The sequence below is a fragment of the Ictidomys tridecemlineatus genome, chromosome 2 (genome assembly GCF_052094955.1).
Source record: "Ictidomys tridecemlineatus isolate mIctTri1 chromosome 2, mIctTri1.hap1, whole genome shotgun sequence".
NCBI classification, from domain to species: Eukaryota; Metazoa; Chordata; class Mammalia; order Rodentia; family Sciuridae; genus Ictidomys; species Ictidomys tridecemlineatus.
Genome location: NC_135478.1, coordinates 66,712,648 through 66,732,149, shown reverse-complemented (window position 1 = coordinate 66,732,149; position 19,502 = coordinate 66,712,648). Strand labels below are relative to the sequence as shown.

The 19,502-nt window shown below is 34.0% G+C and overlaps 1 protein-coding gene across 1 annotated transcript; it reads left to right on the top strand.

Annotated features, from left to right (window-relative positions):
• Positions 1–260: 260 nt before the first annotated feature.
• LOC144375114 (axin interactor, dorsalization-associated protein-like) lies at positions 261–18,664 on the top strand. Its single transcript, XM_078038667.1, has 5 exons — positions 261–280; positions 539–645; positions 15,855–15,977; positions 17,597–17,719; positions 18,528–18,664. Exons 3-5 carry the CDS (start codon positions 15,890–15,892, stop codon positions 18,647–18,649), a joined length of 333 nt encoding a protein of 110 aa, XP_077894793.1. The 5' UTR covers positions 261–280; positions 539–645; positions 15,855–15,889; the 3' UTR covers positions 18,650–18,664.
• Positions 18,665–19,502: the final 838 nt, after the last annotated feature.

The window sequence follows — 19,502 nt, the reverse complement described above, 5'->3', positions numbered from 1 at the left end:
TTTTGCTAAGACACTCAGTAGTCAATTGCAGAGTCTTAAAATGATAGTGAAGCTCGGAATTTAAAATACATATATTAATGTGTGCTTAATACACTATAAAATATGATTAAAAGTATCAATTTAAGATATAACATATAAGACTAACTAATATATAAGTCTTACATAACATGTAAGACTAAGATATAAGACTATTGTTTGTCTATGTCTTTATTCTAGTCCTAAAAAATATTCTCACATATAATAAAGAATTTCCATTTGATGTTCAGCCTAGCCCATTAAGGTAAATAAATAAGCATCCATATTTTGTCTTCTGATTTTATTATCTATTTTATGCCTGTTTTTCAAATATTTCTGTATTTTTTTCCCTATCAAATTTGGTATTGGTGATATGACTGGTAGCAATGAGATGATTGACATTGACATTTATATCAACATCAACCTAATAATCAGCATCTTATCTGGGAAGTTAGTGGCTATGAGGGTTAGCTGGTGTATTAAGTGGAGTAGCTCACTAATTTTTCTGTCCTTTTTTATATAGGAGAATTTTAGCCCCTGGTGAGGAAGAGCATTTGGAATTTGAAGAAGATGAAGAAGAAGGTGGTGCTGGAGCAGGGTCTCCTAATTCTTTTCCTGCTAGAGTGCCTGGTGGGTACAAAAAATGTACATTATATAATTCAAGGTCAGGTGTTTGAAACTTACTTTTGTATTTGTTAGTCGCGGGTAAAACATCTCCAGGTTTGCCAATCTTAAGCAAATTATCATGGCCATTCTGTTAGCGGTAGCTATCGGTTTATTGTGAAAGTATCTTACTATTTGTGTCAGGGATCCTCAAAACATCCCATGTTTAGAGATTGGCTAGGAATACCCACAGGACTCAGCATATAGCTGTACTCACAGTTGTATTCTGAGTCATTACAACAAGAAAACACAAGAACAAAATCAGCAAAGGGTAAAGGCACACAGGCAAATTCAAGAGGAAACCAAACTTCTAAGAGTCCTCTCCCAGCAGAGTCAAATATGTACTTGATTCTCTCAACATTCTTTCACACCTGTAAAATGAAAAAATATTGTCTATTGGGGAAGCACTGTAGAGATTCAGTGCACAAGACACTTATTGGGGTTAGCGTGAACCAAAATTACAGACTCCAGGAAGAAAGCAAGTGTTCAGCACAAACCATATTGTTTGCATGGACGATTTAGGCACAGTGATCTTCTTAACAGGGCATGATGGGAATCCTGCTGAAATCCAGGTTCCCAGATGCTAGCCATAGACCAACATTGTAAGTAGGCTTTCTAGAGTAACTGTTTGCTATGTTAATTCTTTTCTTTATATATCTAGCTGTTCTTTAAATAATCATATATGATTGTGAAACCTGGACCTGGAGGAATAGATACTAAACAGTTGCCCTTAACAGGGAAATAAAGAATACATAGCAAGTCCTTTTTATTTTTGGAAGATCTTGACAAGGTTGTAAAATACCCTAGTCAAGCACCCTGAGTAAATTATTTGCCTCTTCTACTTCTATACTTTCTTCTGTTCTTATACAGTGCACAGTTTTTACTTCTGATGAATTAGTTCATTTTTGGAAGTGTAGAAATAGCACTGTACTATTGTGATGCATTTTTTTAAAAGACTCTATGCTTTATGGTATAATTAAATATAATATACATATCATCCAGAAAACTTCATAATTAAAGTCATATTCCAGTAATTTAAATACTCTTTGGTAGAAGACGTTTGAAATATAAACAGTATAGGCTTAGACCAATAAGATATCTGCGCTTTTGAGTCTAACATCTGCCAATCAGTAGTTAAGTGACTGTACTTAATTCTTTATAAAAGGAGATGTTGACAATGTCTAATTCATAGGGTTACAATGAAAATTAGGCACCACATACAAATCATTTGGCATTATACTTTTCATTTGCTGGGGTAGTGGTGGCTACTGTATTTTCATTATCACCTATAAATGATGCTAACAGTCCTACACCATAGGATTATTAGAAAAATTACAATCACTATAAAATGTTATTGTTAGTGTTTCTTTGGTACAAGGTAATTATTTCCAATCTGCTTGTCTTTATGAATAAAGAGCTATATTTTACTTGTTATATTTGTAGGAAATTCAAGATTGCTGAGATGATGAGGTAAATAAATTTGCTAAAATTTTTCTGCATTTTTTTATTTCCTTTTTAAACCACATGCTGTAATTGAAATAGATTCCAGTTCTATAAATTTCTGGTTTTGGTTATTTGTTCACTAGTTATACTTCTGTAGCAAACAAGATCCTTAAAGCGGATGATGTAAGTCATGAAATGGACAAGTCTTTATGGGGTTCAGGTTGCTGAGTTGAAAAGAAACTCTGTAAATTAAGTCTATTTGCTATGAAAGATTAAGCCCAAAATAATTAGATTTTTTTATTCTGATATAGCATTTTGGTATTTTATTTCAGAGATACAGAAAGCTCACTAAACCTTTCTATTCCATGAATTATTTTCCTCAAAGTAAGAAAGAGTACATATAGTTCAATTGGCTATATTTGATTTTTGATCATATTTTTCAGGGTCTGTGTCATTATAAAATTGAAAATGTCATTGAAGGACAATTTGACCTTTAACTTAATTGTAGAATGGGAAAAAATTGTTATACTGTGGACATCCAAGATTTCATTCATGATAAGGCTGTTGTGTCTACATTATCATGGCAGGGTGCTTCTAAGAATTATAACATTTTTATTACCTTTATTTTATGTAATTTATATAATTGTAAGTTTGTTGTACTTTTTTTTTTGGTACTGAGGATTTAACACAGGGGTACTTTACCAGTGAGCCACATCCTCAGCCCTTTTTATTTTTTATTTTGAGACAGGATTTCACTTAGTTGCTTAGGGCCTCACTTAGTTGCTGAGATTAGTCTTAAACTTGGGATCCTCCTGCCTCAGCCTCCCAAGTCACCTGGATTCCAGGCTTGTGCTATAGCATCTAGCTTATTGTGAGCTTTTTAAAAAAAGATTTATTAAGGTGTCCCTTATATATATAAAAGGCATCTTTTTTAATGTACAGCTTTATAAGTTTTGACAAACACACATGGTAAACACTACTACTGTTAAGCTAATGAGATAAAGTATAATATATGAATATGGTATGATCAAGAGTAGTTTATTCCCATTTAAAATCAAAAATGGATTTTTATCCAACCTTTCTTGAAAAGAATAAAAAATTGTTGAACCTTTCTTTGACATTATTATCATTTTCAAAGCCTTCAATTCTCATAAGACAGTAACTTTTTTGTACTGCTTTAAACACTAACTGGCTTAAGTCCAAATAGTAGTTTAATTTTCTTAAGGTAATCTCAGTAGATTTCATTTAAATAGAGGATAAAAATTTATAACCTATTATTTATTACCTGAAAATTTATTTATCATGTTGAATATTAAAGCTTCTAAATGATAAACCAAAGTAATACAAATTTTAAAAAAATAGCTGGCCAGGATTATATGCTTATAATCCTAGCTACTTGAGAAATTGAGGCAGGAGGATTGCAAGTTTGAGGCCAGTGGGGGCAACTTAGAGATACTTTGTCTCAAAATAGAAAGAACTAGGGATGTAGCTCAGTGGTAGGGTGCTTGCCTCACCTGTGTGAAGCCCTACATTCATTTCTAGTACCACATGCACAAATAGCCATGTCACAATTTTAGACAAAATTTTAAAAAACGTTTCTGAGTGACCTAAACATAAGCCTAGCAATCTCAACATTATTCTAGATTTGTATTGGTTATTCATCTTTTATATAGTCTTAGATATGTACAAAAATGTTTTTTTGAAACTCAAAATGAAGAGTGAATCTTACTTCTTTAATATCAAACCTGTACTTGTTTCTTTCCTGCATAAATATTCAATTCTGAGTTGAACTTGAGAGTTAAGCAAATATGTATTTCATTTTCAGCTAAAGTGCAGTTTTTTTCTTACCCATGCATATAGGAAGTTGAAAACTGCAACAAAATATTTATTGCTGTTCCATGAATATTAGGGCATCCTTATTTCACAGAATTTCAGGATATATTTAGGGTTAAACAGTAAATACCACCAAAGTGTGCAGATAGACTCTGGCTCTCCGAGCACATCCTTTCTCTCAAAGTCTCAAATTCTCAGACTGAGCCAAACAGTCAGAGCCAGAGTCCCTCATCCAGTCATGTACTTATATTGAAAGGAAAGGAAAATACCATTCAATGTTATCTGGTAGTTCTCCTAGCTGTTTTTCAATAGTTTTAAGGCTTGTTAATATTCTATTACTCTCAAGCAGTTTTGAAAGATTTATTTTTTATAATTTGTTTCTACATGTTTGTTTGTAGTACTGGGGATTGAAGTCAGGGATGCTCTACCACCTAGCTACATCCCCAGCTCTTTGATTTATTTTTTTATTTTGAAACAGGGTTTTGCTAAGTTGCCCACGCTGGCCTCTCTTGCCTTAACTTGCCAAGTTGTTGGGATTACAGGCATGCAGCACTATGTCTGGCTCAGTTTGTTTTGTTTTGTTTGTTTTGTTTTTTAATCCATGAATCTTGTCACTTGAAGTCAAAAGGTTTTCTCCAGAGCTTTGCAGAAATTGGTTCATAGGAAATGTCTATTGAGTAGGCTCTTCATCAAGGCTCTAAGCAACATCTGGCCTGCTTTTTCTTTCTTTTTTTTTTAAAGAGAGAGTGAGAGAGGAGAGAGAGAGAATTTTAATATTTATTTTTCAGTTATTGGCGGACACAACATCTTTGTTTGTATGTGGTGCTGAGGATCGAACCCGGGCCGCAGGCATGCCAGGCGAGCGCGCTACCGCTTGAGCCACATCCCCAGCCCCAGGCCTGCTTTTTCTTGAAAGTCCTCTGGCCACTCAAATTTTTAACCCAACACCTGTAGTAACTCTTCCTTGCATGCTAAATGGCATCTGTGTATGAAGCATATACCTACTGATTCATCTTAGGTTTTGTGAGAGTATTTATTATTTTTTTCCAGATATGATGGTGACACTTAAGAATTCAGCCATTATCCAAATCACATATTTCTGAACACAGAAAAATACATATTTCTAGTACCAGTCAATAAAGAAAATAAAAACAAGAATATACTCATATAACCTATATACAAACAACTTTAATAAAGTATAATTTTTGACAGACCTAGAAATATTATTGTTTGAATGCTAATGACCCCTAAGATTTTTTATCAAACTTTTAATATAATTTCAAAGTGAATAAACTTCTTATGATTTTACTCTTTATCTTGAAAGGTTGGAGCAGTTCCTCAACTACTAATCAGTTACCAACCAAAAGAAATTGTGCATGTGTTTTCATATTTTCACACAATTTGTATGTGTGTACAAATTGCAGATGTGCAGTACAAATTGCAAAATTTTTCTCTTGCTAGATTTTTAATACCCATTTCATGTTTTGTGCCATTTACAAAATGTTATGACCAAATAATGATTTGACAATACCATTAATTTAAATTATGTTAAAATTATCCCAAAATAATAGAAAATATTATTTTATATATATCTTTTTTATTGGATTTTAAAATTACAAAGAAATGTGCACTTAAAAAATGTGTGTGACAGACTTTGAATTGGTAGTATCAAACATCTGAATTTAATTGCAAGTATGATAAATCTAAAACAAAGAAGACATAAATATATAATCACACACATATGATAATGCTTAGTTTACATTTTAGATATCAGGTCCATCTCTGTCCTAAAAGTATGGACAACAAATTTTGTACTCCTTATTCATGACATTTAATTCACCAAGCACCAAGGCAAAATGAAGACTGACTCACCTCTTATTGAAGTAAATGCCTGTGACAAACATTTGTACAATATCATGTAAAAAGCAAATTCAAATCAGTGTTTTAAAAAAATATAATCTTTGGTAATTTTCCTCTTTTAATGTACTTACCTAGACAATAATGTACTATTTTGGAACAAAGACTGTCATGCCATTTCCAATTTTGGACTAGAAATTGTCCTTATGGTATGATATGAGATATAAACAATAGAAATTTTTAAAAAGCAAAAATAAAAAGTTGAAAGAAAAGAATGACTTCCTCTTCTGCATGTGAGGACAGGGCCTTAAGGATCCCACTGACCTTCATATCCATGTCACTCCAGACTCATCCTCGGGTTGGTGGTCCTTTTATTGTCTGATTCTCCATGATCTCTATGGCTACACAGAGACTATTGAATGTGAGGCCATCCTACTTGATACTTAGACCTTCATTTTTCTCAGCACCCTCTTGGAACAAAGAAGTTATGGGCGGGGGGGGTGGTGAGGGGCTTCAGATGTTCTCCCATTGTTTTTCTGTACCTGTTGCAGGTACAGTGGTGTTTCATTGCTCGGTCTGTGTCAGTGCTGTTGGGTGCCCAGCAGAGGCAGAGGCCTTACTTGCACAATTCCCTTTCCTCTCCACAGTGGCAGTGGCTGTAACATTCTTGGCTACGTCAGATGCTTTTACACAGTTTTTAAAACATTCTTAAGCAAACTTGTCTATGTTTAACAAACAGCCATTTGGGGGATCCATAGCTACCTTCATAAATTGTTTTCCACAGATGAAGCACAATGAAATAGAGCAACTTAAGTTTTTACCCAAGTACCACCTGTTAATAAACAGTTTCCATCAACAAGATGGACTTTTTGGTATCCCCTATTACAGTAGTGTGGTAAAATAGTTCCAAACCTTCCAATTCATTGTCATTATTTTATCAGAGTTGTCTTTAGGTTTAGGCTTAGAATCTTCCTCTCACAGAAAATCACACTGAATTCAGTAATTCCTTCCAACTCTTTTTGACACCAGTGAGAGCATGCTTGCTCTGGTTGGTGCATAAGAGGTGGTTGGGGGCAGATAAGTCAGAAAAAGACGTGCTTTCTGTGTTCAGTACAACTTGGGGCTCACCAGCTACCAATGGCTTCCTTTGTCTTGCAGTAAAAACTGAAAGTGGAATTAACCAAATGAACACAGTCCTGCTGCTCACTGCTATATGAGTGTTAAAGACCTATCATATTGCTATCTGGGCTACTCAGTCTCTGTCCATTCCTGTGAATGTGCACTGCTCAGTGTACAAAGTTCAAATGTTACTCTTTTTTAATCAATCCCTTACTTGGGAGTTCTTAGTGACAGCTCAATAACATCCCTGGGATGTTATTGAAAACTTGGTTTGGACAGCTGTAGCCATTTAGAGTTTTCCATATTTAAAAGTATGAGGCACAAATAGTGGCCTCACAAAAATGTCTATATTCTAATCCTGGGAACCTGTGACTGTTATGTTTACATGGCAAAAGGAACTTTGCAGAAGCTTGAGATGGGGAGGTTCTCCTGCAGTTCCTTTTAAGGCTTTAGGGACAATTAAAATAAAAATGTTAAAATGAGACATGATGGTTAAAAGCATGGACTCTGTAGCCAAACTGCTGTGTGATTATGGATAATTTGTTTTTCTATGCCTCACTTTTCACCTCTGAAAAATAGAACTAAACTATTGTTGTGAGGATTAGATGAGAGGAGTAGGATAGTATGTGGCACAACACAAATATTCACAAGTGTTAGCTGTTTCTTATTTACATAGCAGTTCCATGTGGAAGAACATTTCTTCTGAACTATGCTCTAGATCTGAGAGCAGATGATTTAGCTGGAATAGCACAGTTTACACTGGATTGTGTGTAGTGATTTCTTTCTTATCCTTGTTAGTCTTCGAATTTTATGAATGTAGTTGACTTGTTCTCATATTACACTATGTAATTGGATATGTTAATTCTTCACTTAGAAATCTTCCTTTTAATGCATTGGCTCAATTTACAACTATCATGGTTTTACTTTTGATGCAAAAACATGCACCCTTTTTCATCTACCTGGGAGCTATATGTGGTATGGTATTATTCTAGTATTTGATCTTCTTTTATGTTTATTATTTCTTCACTCATTGATATAGATTCTCTAGCCATTTGTTTACTAGAGCATGATAACCTCTAGAACTGGAAATTCAGTCATTCATTCAATAAAATATTTCTTCAACAAAGATCTGTTTATTCCTTGTGCATACTACAAAAGGAACAGTTCCCACACCTTTCAGGATGCTTATTGTGTAGTCAGCAAGACAGAGCCAAAAGCACATGATTATGATTAGAGATGTGCACCAATGTTGTAGGTTGGCAAAAAAGAAGGGCTGAGGGAGTTCAATAAATCTGGCCAGATTTAGGACTCACTGAGTATGTAGGAGTTGACCATGTAAAGAGAGCACATCATAGAGCATTCTGAAACACCTTAAATAGGCACCTTTCTATGTAATCTATGATCTTAATTACAGTCAGCTTCCTTCATTATGGAACACAATGTTTGACATTCTACCTTGAATTAAACAAGAAATTCAGACTTGAAATCACTGCCTCCATATTAAATTATCTGAAGCATAATTATTACATTAAACCTTACTGTGTAGTCTCAGGTAAAAAGATTGTTGGTAAGGAATGTAGCATCAGCCCTACCATTTCAACTGAAAGATCTAGATAATGACAGCTTTTAAAATTGACTCACCCCAAAGTAACAACAAGTTTAATATCAACTTGGCAAAAAATAATCTTAACATCAAAAAGACTTTTTGAAAGTTGTAAAGCAATCATCTTTTGAATGTCAAAACAGGTAGTAAAGAGGTAATACATAAAAGAGGTAACATTCTTGGGGGTTTTTGGGGGTGGGGTGGGTTCTTTTTTGTCTTTTTTAGAACTGGGGTTCGATTCCAGGATTTTGCAAATGCAAGGCAGACACTTTGCCACTGAGCTACATCCCAACCCAACATTCTTAATGTATAAAGAAAAATTTTAATTGTAATAACCAAAGCAGAATACATGAGAGGAACAGACAATATGAGCAAGCACGTGAGCGTGCACACACACACACACACACACACACACATTTTAAAAATACCCGTTAAACATATAAAAAGATACTCAACTTTATTTTTAATAAAAACATAAATTAAAGCTACTGTTGGAGAGTCTTAGGGGAAATAGATACTTATTAATCACTGGTGGGAATAGAAAAATGGTACAGTTCCTTTGGAGGGGAATTGAGCATTCTCTAACAACATATAAGTACATATTTTTTCATTAGCAATCCCATTCCTGAGAATTTACTCTGAAGATGCACCCCCAAAATACAGGAAAAAGAGGGGAAAACATATGCATATACACAAGATTCTCTGTTTAGGTGTTTTTTATAATGATAAAAAGTTAGAAATAATGTAACTGCCAAATGAAGATTGACTGAATAAACATAGGATGCTGTGGAAAATAATTCAGAAAATCTCCCTGAACTAATGAGTGATTTTTCAAATTATTGTTAGCAGAATTTATCAAGGTAGTTCACATTAGCAGATTAAGGGGAAAGATTTCATAAAGTTGTCAACAATGCAGAAAAAGTTTTCAGTTAAATTTGAAATACAGCCTTGATTTTAAACAATTCTTGGCAAAGAACAGAAAAACATCCTTAACTTGATAAAACATGGCTACATGACATTTACAGCCCAAAATCGTTTAATGATGAATTTGAACAAAACAAGATTATCTATTACTTCTTTTCATCAGCATTGTTTTGGAAGCCCTAGCTACTGCACTAGGACAAGAAAATGAAATATAAAGGGGGGATATTCTTTATTTGCATATTTATGAATATATAGAGAATATATGCAAAAACCTATTCATAACTCATTAATAAGATAATGCGGTTCCTGGATATAAAATCTGTACAGACAAATCAATTCTATCTCAAACAAGTAATAGTTGCTTAGAAAATGAACTATTATAATATTTATAGTAGTATTAAATAATATCAAGGACCTTATTATAAATTCAACAAAAGAAATATAAGAATTTTATGTAGAAAATAAACCTTTGTTGAAAAAATAAAAGAATATCAAAAGAAAATGAAACTGGAGCCATCTTGAAATTAGAGAAAAAGATGGAAGAGTGACTTAATAATTGTTATGGTTTGTGAGATGTTGAATTATACATTCTCTTTTACTTTTTTCATTTCTCTCAATTGAATTGTTTATGAGAATGCATTTTATAAAAACAGTGAAGTCATTATTCTTTTTTTCATTTGTTCATAATAGTTATTCTTGACATTAGATTCATTTGGACTAATTATAAATGCATGGAATATAATTTGCTCCAATTCAGTCCCTTCACCCTCCTCATCCTCCCTCCCACTGTTCCCTTTCATCCACTTTACTGATCTATTTATTTACATTTTTTAAAATTAGTATCTTATAGATATTCAAAATGATGAGTTTCATTATAGTATATTCACATATGTGCATTGAAAAGTTAGTTTGGGTTCATTCCACAGTTTTTCCCTACCCACTCCCCATTCCCTTCTTTTTCTTTTATTGATTTTATTTTTTTAATACACGACAATGGACTATTCTTATTACACATATAGAGCACAATTTTTTTATCTTTGTATAAAGTATGTTCACGCCAATTCACGTTATTCATGTACTTGGTTTTTTTTGCATTACAATTCTTATTACACATATATACCACAATTTTTCGTATCTCTCTATATAAAGTAGGTTGACACCCAATTTGTGTCTTCAGACATGTTCTTTGGATAATGATGTCCATCACATTCATTAGAAGGCTAATCCCCTGCCTCCTTCCTTTCCCTCACTCCCCTCTTCCCTATCTAGAATCCATCTATTCATCCCATGCTCCTCCTCCCTACCCTATTATGAGTCAGCCTCCTTATATCAGAGAAAACATTTGGCATTTGTTTTGGGGGGATTGACTAACTTCACTTAGCATTATCTTCTCCAATGCCATCCATTTACCTGCAAATGCCATGATTTTATTCTCTTTTAAAAACGTTCATAGTGTATATATGCCACGTTTTTTAAAATCCATTCATCCACTTAAGGGCATGTAGGTTGGCTCTACAGTTTAGCTATTGTGAATTGTGCTGCTATAAACATTGATGTGGCTGTGTCCCTGTAGTATGTTGTTTTTAAGTCCTTTGGGTATAGTCCAAGGAGAGGAATAGCTCGGTCAAATGGTGGTTCCATTCCCAGATTTTCAAAGAATCTCCATACTGCTTTCCAGATTGGCTGCACCAATTTGCAGTCCCACCAGCAATGTATGAGTGTGCCTTTTTCCCCACATCCTCTCCAATACTTATTGTTGTTTGTCTTCATAATAGCTGCCATTCTGACTGGAGTTGTATCTTAGTTTTGATTTGCATTTCTCTGATTGCTAGAGATGTTGAAATTTTTTTCATATATTTGTTGATTGATTGTATATCCTCTTCTGAGAAGTGTTTGTTCAAGTCCTTGGCCCCTTTTTTGATTGGGTTACTTGTTTTTTCAGTGCTTAGCTTTTGAGTTCTTTATATACCCTAGAGATTAGTGCTCTATCTGATGTGTGAGGGGTAAAAATTTTCTCCCAGGATGTAGGCTCTCTGTTCACCTCACAGATTGTTTTCTTTTGCTGACAAAAAAACTTTTTAGTTTGAATCCATCCCATTTATTGATTCCTGGTTTTAATTCTTGTGCCATAGGGGTCTTATTAAGAAAGTTGTGGTCTAACCCACATGATGAAGTTTAGGGCCTACTTTTTTCTTCTATTAGACGAAGAGTCTCTGGCTTAATTCCTAGGTCCTTGATCCATTTTGAGTTAAGTTTTGTGCATGGTGAGAGTTATGAGTTTAATTTCATTTTGTTGCATATGGATTTCCAGTTTTCCCAGCACCATTTGTTGAAAATGCTATCTTTTCTCCAGTGCATGTTTTTGGCACCTTTGTCTAAAATAAGATGATTGTAATTTTGTGGGTTAGTCTCTGTGTCCTCTATTCTGTACCATTGGCCTACCAGTCTGTTTTAGTGCTGAAACCATGCTGTTTTTGTTACTATTTCTGTGTAGTATAGTTTAAGGTCTCATATAGCAATACTCCCTGCTTCACTCTTCCTGCTAAGGATTTCTTTAGCTATTCTTGGTCTCTTATTTTTCCAGATGAATTTCATGATTGCTTTTTCTATTTCTATGAGGAATGCCATTGAGATTTTGATTGGAATTGCATTAAATCTATATAGCACTTTTGGTAGTATGGTCATTTTGATAATATTAATTCTGCCTATCCAAGAGCAAGGTCGATCTTTCCAGAAATAGTAAATGAATTCAGCAAAGGAGCAGGATATAAATCAATACCCATAAATCAAAGGCATTTCTGTATATCAGTGACAAAGCCTCTGAGAAGGAAATGAGGAAAACTACTCCATTCACAATAACCTCAAAAAAAAATGATACTTGAGAATCAATGAAAGAAGTCAAAGATCTATACAATGAAAACTACAGAACCCTAAAGAGAGAAATCAAAGAAGATCTTAGAAGATGGAAAGATCTACACATTCCCTTCTTAAAAGGAGAAAGGGAGGAGGAGGGAGAGAGAGAGGGGGAAGGTGGGCAGGGTCAGATCAGAATATGATAGCCCAAAGGGTGAGGTTTTGGCCTGCTGAGAACTTCTAACTGAAGGAGATTGGAATCCCAAAAGCAACCTCAGCAGCAAAGCCTCTGCTCTCCTCCTGCCCTCCTGTCCGTTCACCCTTCTCTCCCAAAGCCAGTCATAAAACCTAGAAAGCTCTCTCTCTCTCTCTCTCTCTCTCTCTCTCTCTCTCTCTCTCTCTCTCTCTCTCTTCCTTCCCTCCCTGCTATTCCCTTACTGTCCCCCTACCCTCCCTTACCCCTCCCTTACAAACCCTCATTCCAGACAGGACCTGCCTTAGGTCCAGAAGGAAAGAAAGCTATACAGAGAGGCCAAGAAGAATCTGACCAGACAGGGCTTGCTGGGACCCTGGCAGCCTTTTACCATTAGCTCACACCCCCTTTTCCAGTCATTTCTACATGGCCATACATTCTTCATGGAACATAAACAAAAAAACAGGAGTTTTCCCTGGATCTGTAGGTCTTTATTTCTGAAGGCTTTTAGGTCAAATAAAATTCTATTAAATAATTGTTATGATTTTTAAAATGTAAAGATATATACTAGTTCATAAATTAGAAGAAGCAGTTTATAAAGATAGACTCTTTCTGAAACTCATCTGAATTTTTATTGCAGTTCCTGGACCTTTTATACAGCTATAGAATTAAGATACTATATTAGTGGTAAGAGGATAAACAGTCCGGTAAGACAGAATAGAAAACTCAGAAAGTGATTGCCACATGATTTATGATTGAGGTGGGACTGCAGATCAGTGGTGGAAAATGTCAGTCTTTTTAATGAGTAGTGCTGAGACAATTGAGTATTTATGTGAAATTGAATGAAATTAAAGCTCCTACTATACACCGTAGTCAATAATTCTATGTGACATATAGAATTAAGTGTGAATGGCAAAACTATAAAATGCTTTCAAGATAATACCTTTATGATTTTGGAGTGGGGTAAGTTTTCTTAAATATGACATAAAAAGCACTGATTGTAAAGGAAGATATTAAGAAATTTGAATATTACTAGCAGTAAGTATTTATCATAATCAGAAGACACCATGGCAGAGAAAAGTCATTCTTAACATTCAAAACTAACACTTGGTGTTAGAAGTTAGCAATGGTTGCTATCTTTTGGAAGAGTGAATTGGATAGGGTGGGGGGAAGGACACTCCCAGGAGGCTGATCATATCTTTCCTAGATCTGATACTAGTTATACAGGTGTATTCACTTTGTGGAAGTTCAGCAAACTGTACTAACAATTTGTGCATTTTAAAATGTATATGCTCTACTTCAACAAAAAGTCTTTATAAAGGAAAACTACTAAGAAGCTATTTGTAAAACATTTGTCCAGCAAAATAATAGAGACCTCCTACAGCTCAATAAGATAGACATCTCAATAGAAAATCGAGCAAAATAATTGAACACACTTCAGAAAAGAGGAAATCATACATTTGATTTATTCTAAAAGGTGCTCAACCTTATTAATCTTCAGAGGAATGCAAATTAAAATGATTGATCTCTTTATACCAAAATTGGCTAACATGAAGAATCTGAGAAAACAGTACCTAGTGAGGATGTGGAGCAATGGGAACACTACTGCACTTGGGCTAGGAATAAAAGTTGGCACAACCACCTTGGGAAATGGATTGTCATTACATAGTAGGTATGGAGGTAACATGCCAGGTGACTTAGTGATTCCCCTGTTTCAGAAATGGGTGCTTATGGGCACTAGAAGATGTTAGAAGAGTATTTATAATAGCCTGTTAACTATATCCAAACACTTGAAGTAATTCAAATGTCTATCAACACAAGAATGTGTACATAAACTGTAGCATATTTATACAGCCATGTACTACATAATAGAATGAACTTTTCTGCAGAAAAATTCATATATGATATACATACATATGAATATATATGTATATATATAAATATAAATGTATACATATTCACATTTTTCATAAAATTTCAGAAGTGTTTCTTAACTTTCTGAAGTTCATCCCAGATGTCCAGGTACAAGCCCCTCTTCTAAAAGTACCCTCATTTGTCAATCAAAGAAGATGCATAAAAGGTATTATGTATATATTTAATGATATCAGCCTGAGCCCATTTAGGTTTGTTAATGCAACAGTGGAATGCAGCCTCCAGGCCTTCCTATTATTGCATTTGTCTGTATTGTCTTCATATTTGTTTAAATTAGAAAGTAATACATTTTTAACAGCACTGTTGAGGTACAATTTGCATTTCATAACATTTCCCTTCTGTAAGTATAAAATTCATCGATTTTTGACACCTCTATAGAGTTTTGCATCTGCCATCACTATACAAGTTCAGAACATTCCCATCACCTCCCAAAATTTCCTCAAGCCACATTTGCCATCAATCAAATGTGTATTTTCAAATGTAGTGTGTTGATTACTTCATGTATTTCAAATAACTCATCATTAAAAGTAGCATAACACATTGTTGAATAGAAACTTGAAAAACATCAACCAAAATCTTTTGTTAAGTGTATTTTGAGGTTCTGTATACATACTTGATTAAAATCAGCTTATTTGCATCTGTTCTCTATTTGTAGTTTCAAAAAAGGGAACATACTGAACAGTTGATTTCTTCCTTCATATGTTCTTGGTGGGTGAATGTTGTCATGTTGTTCTGGGTGGGTTTTAGTTTTAAAATTTTTAGTTGGGTTTGGAAAAAATGTTCAGTTATACAAATGGCCATTTTATATGTCAGTCTGTATAGTACTAATTTCTGAGGGAATAAATCATACAAAATAGAAGAAGAATAGAAGTTAGACTATATAGTTAAATTAAAACATAAATATCAAATTGTAAATTATTTTCTTTATTAGGAGTAACTAAAGAGAAGAATGTATTGATCAACTGTGATATTAAATGTCTCAGACTTTAGAACAGTATAACAAGTATTTTAAAAGCTTTTCTTGTCTTTGTTCTACCACTTCATATTAAGATGCTGAATATAATATAGAAGTACATATTGAATATAAATATTATGTGAGCATATTATACTATTATGTATCATTGGGCTTCCTCAAGTGATGTTTTTAACATACTTTTATTATACATACTATATACTATTATTATAGAAATTATTATTTCTGCTTAAAGGTGATTGTATGGGTGGGAAATGCAGATATATTATGTGTAAATTTAAATATTTTTCTAAAAAAGTATAACATCAGATGTTCATGAATTTTGGAAATAAAAATACATAATGCCTAGCTAGTTCCTAAGAGGTAGGCTATATCTTCTGTTTGTCAAAGTATTTACTCTGCATTATTGGTGGAGCTAACTTTTATTGAGGTTTCTCTGTTGCCAGGTACTTTATTACCAAGGTTGCCATCAGAACCGGGAATGACATTACTCACTATCAGGATTGAGAAAATTGGTCTGAAAGACGCTGGACAGTGCATCGATCCCTATATTACAGTTAGTGTAAAGGGTAAATAACTGGCAAATTGCATTATGTTTTTTCTCATATGGGACAAAGTTTTTGACAGGGGATGATCTTGTATATGTGACAACTTACTTTAATGCATTCTATAATGAGGCAAAATCCTAGAAGAGATCATAACAGAACATAGTTCGAAAGACTTACAAAAAATATTTCCTACTTATACACTCACTTTTGCTTTTGAGTTTGTATAGATTTTTGCTCTTCAGATTCCATCTAACGTGCAGACTAAACATACACATTGTCCTTAAAAGCAGCTACAGCCTTCAGGATGTAGATTAACAATAGCACCCCTCACCTTCTCCTACCCAGTCTATATTCATTTCTCTCCACAAAGCCCCATGTCCTGTTTTCCCATCTCTCCTGCTTCAACCCCTTCTTCTTCCTGTGCTACTGAGGTATCTACTTAGGTGAGTCCTACAGAGGCAGATGAAAATCAGGGGACAGGGAAGTAGGGTGCGTCCATAACATCCATGCCCTGAAAGCAATCCCGTGGGATGATGATGTGATTAAGGAATAAATTATACCATTTTACAGAAATAACTATAGTTAGTACAAACGGCTTATTTTAATCTATAGTTTTGCACCAAAGGAACAGATTGGTGCTGAAATTAAATGGAGGAACTTTTATCAATTGACCACAAAGAAAAACATTTATTTAAAGAACAGAATCCACAGCACTAATACTGGTACACTTTTAAATTCCGATGTTACCAGTTATCAAATATATAGTATACTGGAAAATATTTACATTGTTTGATAGGCCATTTGTAAAACTGCATACTCATTCAGAAAGTATACTTAAAACACAAAAATATTTAATGATGTTGTAAATGTTAAATTACCTTTGCATATGTTAAACTGAAATATTTTTATGTAAATATTTTTTAATTATTAAATGTACTAAATTGTTTTTGAGCTTTTTGAGACACATAAATGAATAACACATAAACACTGAGGAGTTATTAAATGAGTCCATGTTGCATTTGACTAAACTGAGATTTTAAAACCAGAAAATTAAAACTATATATAACGTACCATCTGGTTGTTGTAAATTCAGGGTATGTTGTAAACAGTATAACCAGAATTTATATATATGAAAAATTATTCATTAACAAAAGGGTTTTTGTTGGCTGTTCTCATCCATTTTTGGTTAACAGGGAAATTATGATAAGGTTAGGTTTAAAGGCTTTTCTAAATAAGTCATACTTGATCAAAGTTAGAAATTGGTGGCAGAGCTCCATTGTGGCAAATTAAATACTCCAGATTTTTTTTTTTGCATAGAAAAATATAGTGGGCTATTCCCTAAGAAAAACATGTTTGTTCTTTTTACCACTTCACTATGAAGATCAAGTTTTGTCCACTTGGCCATGTAAAGGCTTCCTTGTCCCCTTCATGAGGTCTCCTATCCAGTCTACATTCATTTCTCTCCACATACCCCATGAACTTCAACAACTGTCACATACTTGCTCACACCAAATAGGAATCTCTTAACCTGAGAATCTCCTCTCAGCTCTTTCCATGCCTCTTTAGGAACTGTAACCTTTGCAGTTTCTATATTTTCCGTCTGTATATGTGAATGCTCACAAGCAGAAACTTTTCTCCAGATCTGAATGGCATAGATTTAACTCCTGTGCAAGATACTCCTGTGGCTTCAAGAAAAGAAGATACATATGTTCATTTTAATGTGGACATTGAGCTCCAGAAGCATATTGAAAAATTAACCAAAGGTTTGTAATTATCAGTTACTGACTTCTTAAGGACACAGTACTTATCTGGGTTTGTGTTCATAGTGTACTTAACACAAGATCTTATGTCACATAGTTATGAATATTGACTTAAAGTCAAATCAATTTTTTTAAAATATGAGAATTAGCAGTTGCATTATCTAGTTGTGTAATAATGTGGTTAAATATTATTTGATAGGGAAGTTTTTCTCATAATACAGAGTTAAGGAAGCAGGTTCCCTAATAATTACCTTAAGTCCTTTTAGGAACCTAATGATTACTTTCTAACAGTTAAATTATTTTTTTTCTTTCAATAAGATGCATTGGGTAAAAAGATACTATAACTGGCAGTTAGTTTGTAAGAATATGGAAAGGACAATCTGGGCGTGGTTGTTTTAGGAGGGAGAGAAATGATATAAGGTAGAATTTTTTTAAAAGGAACTCTTAAATTTCTATTCTATCTAATATAGGTGCTTATTGAAACCATTTTTATAGGTACTGCTGATACTTAAGTAACTTCTGTTTTTCTTGTGGTATTTAATATTTTATATTCTTTGGTAGTTTATGATTCTACCTGTGTACATAACTTACATTCTTGCTATACAATTTTGTTGTACTTTGTAGAATTAAATGATATGGAGAAATGTCACTCAGACATGCTAGTACCAGAGCTTGGAGTGACAGCCACAGTGAGTTATCAACAGTTGTGTCATCAGACTGTTTGACATGTTACTTTGTAAAATCATAGGCTTCTGGTGACACATAAGAAATGTGTGGTCTCTGGCTTATGTTGTTTGTTTTAATTCCTTAGGTGCAGCTATCTTCTTTGAATTCAAACACTACAAGCTTACAAAAAGGTTTACCAGCACCAAATGTTTTGCTTTCATGGAGATGGATGAGATTAAACCTGGGCCAACTGTAATAGAACTGTAAGTGATATACATATAGGATTCATACTGTTCTAATGGTTACTAGTTCATGTTTCTTCTTAGTCCCTCTTATCGAGAATGTAACATTGGAGTAGATCAATCATCAAAGTATTTTAAATCTATTGTGGTTACAGATACAAGAAACCCACTGACTTTAAAAGAAATTGCAGTTATTGACCAATAAACCACTTTATCTTCATCTACATCAAACTTTGCACAAGGAATGATTCTGACATGAGTAATGTCTAATTTCTGTGAATTTTACCACTCAGTAGAAACCATCATAGCTCTGTGTAGCATATTCATCCTTCAGGAGGCAGGAAGTGAGCCGTACCTATAGGCCAGTGAGTCCATTGCAAAGCTGTACCACAGAACTAAAGTCCAGCACCTCATTGTTATGACTCCTTTGGATACAGGTTTATTGTAGATTTTGAAACTTGTTTTTACTTTCCTATTAATTGTGCAATTAATAGTCTGTTTCCTAATTTACCACTGTTCCTACCCTGCTTCCTGGAACAATATTGCTGTGGTAGGTATGCTCATCTTCAAACTTAATACAGCAATAAGAATGTGCTAGGATTTACACATTTGCTCACTTTTGCTCCAATATGGTCTTTTGATTTGAATTAACTTCAAACTTTTGAATTGAAGTGGGTAGGATAGTACCAGATTGCTTTGAAAGAAAATTGGATCAGTTATGGTCTGTCTTATAGGCTGTTCCTTAGAGCTGGCCTAAATTCACCCTCATCTGATAGTTCTACTTAGAAATAGTGTGCCTTGATCAGATCAATATCCTATATGGGAGTGTTCCCCAGATTGTAGCTGTGATTTTTTTTTTCCAGATGACCAGATTGTTT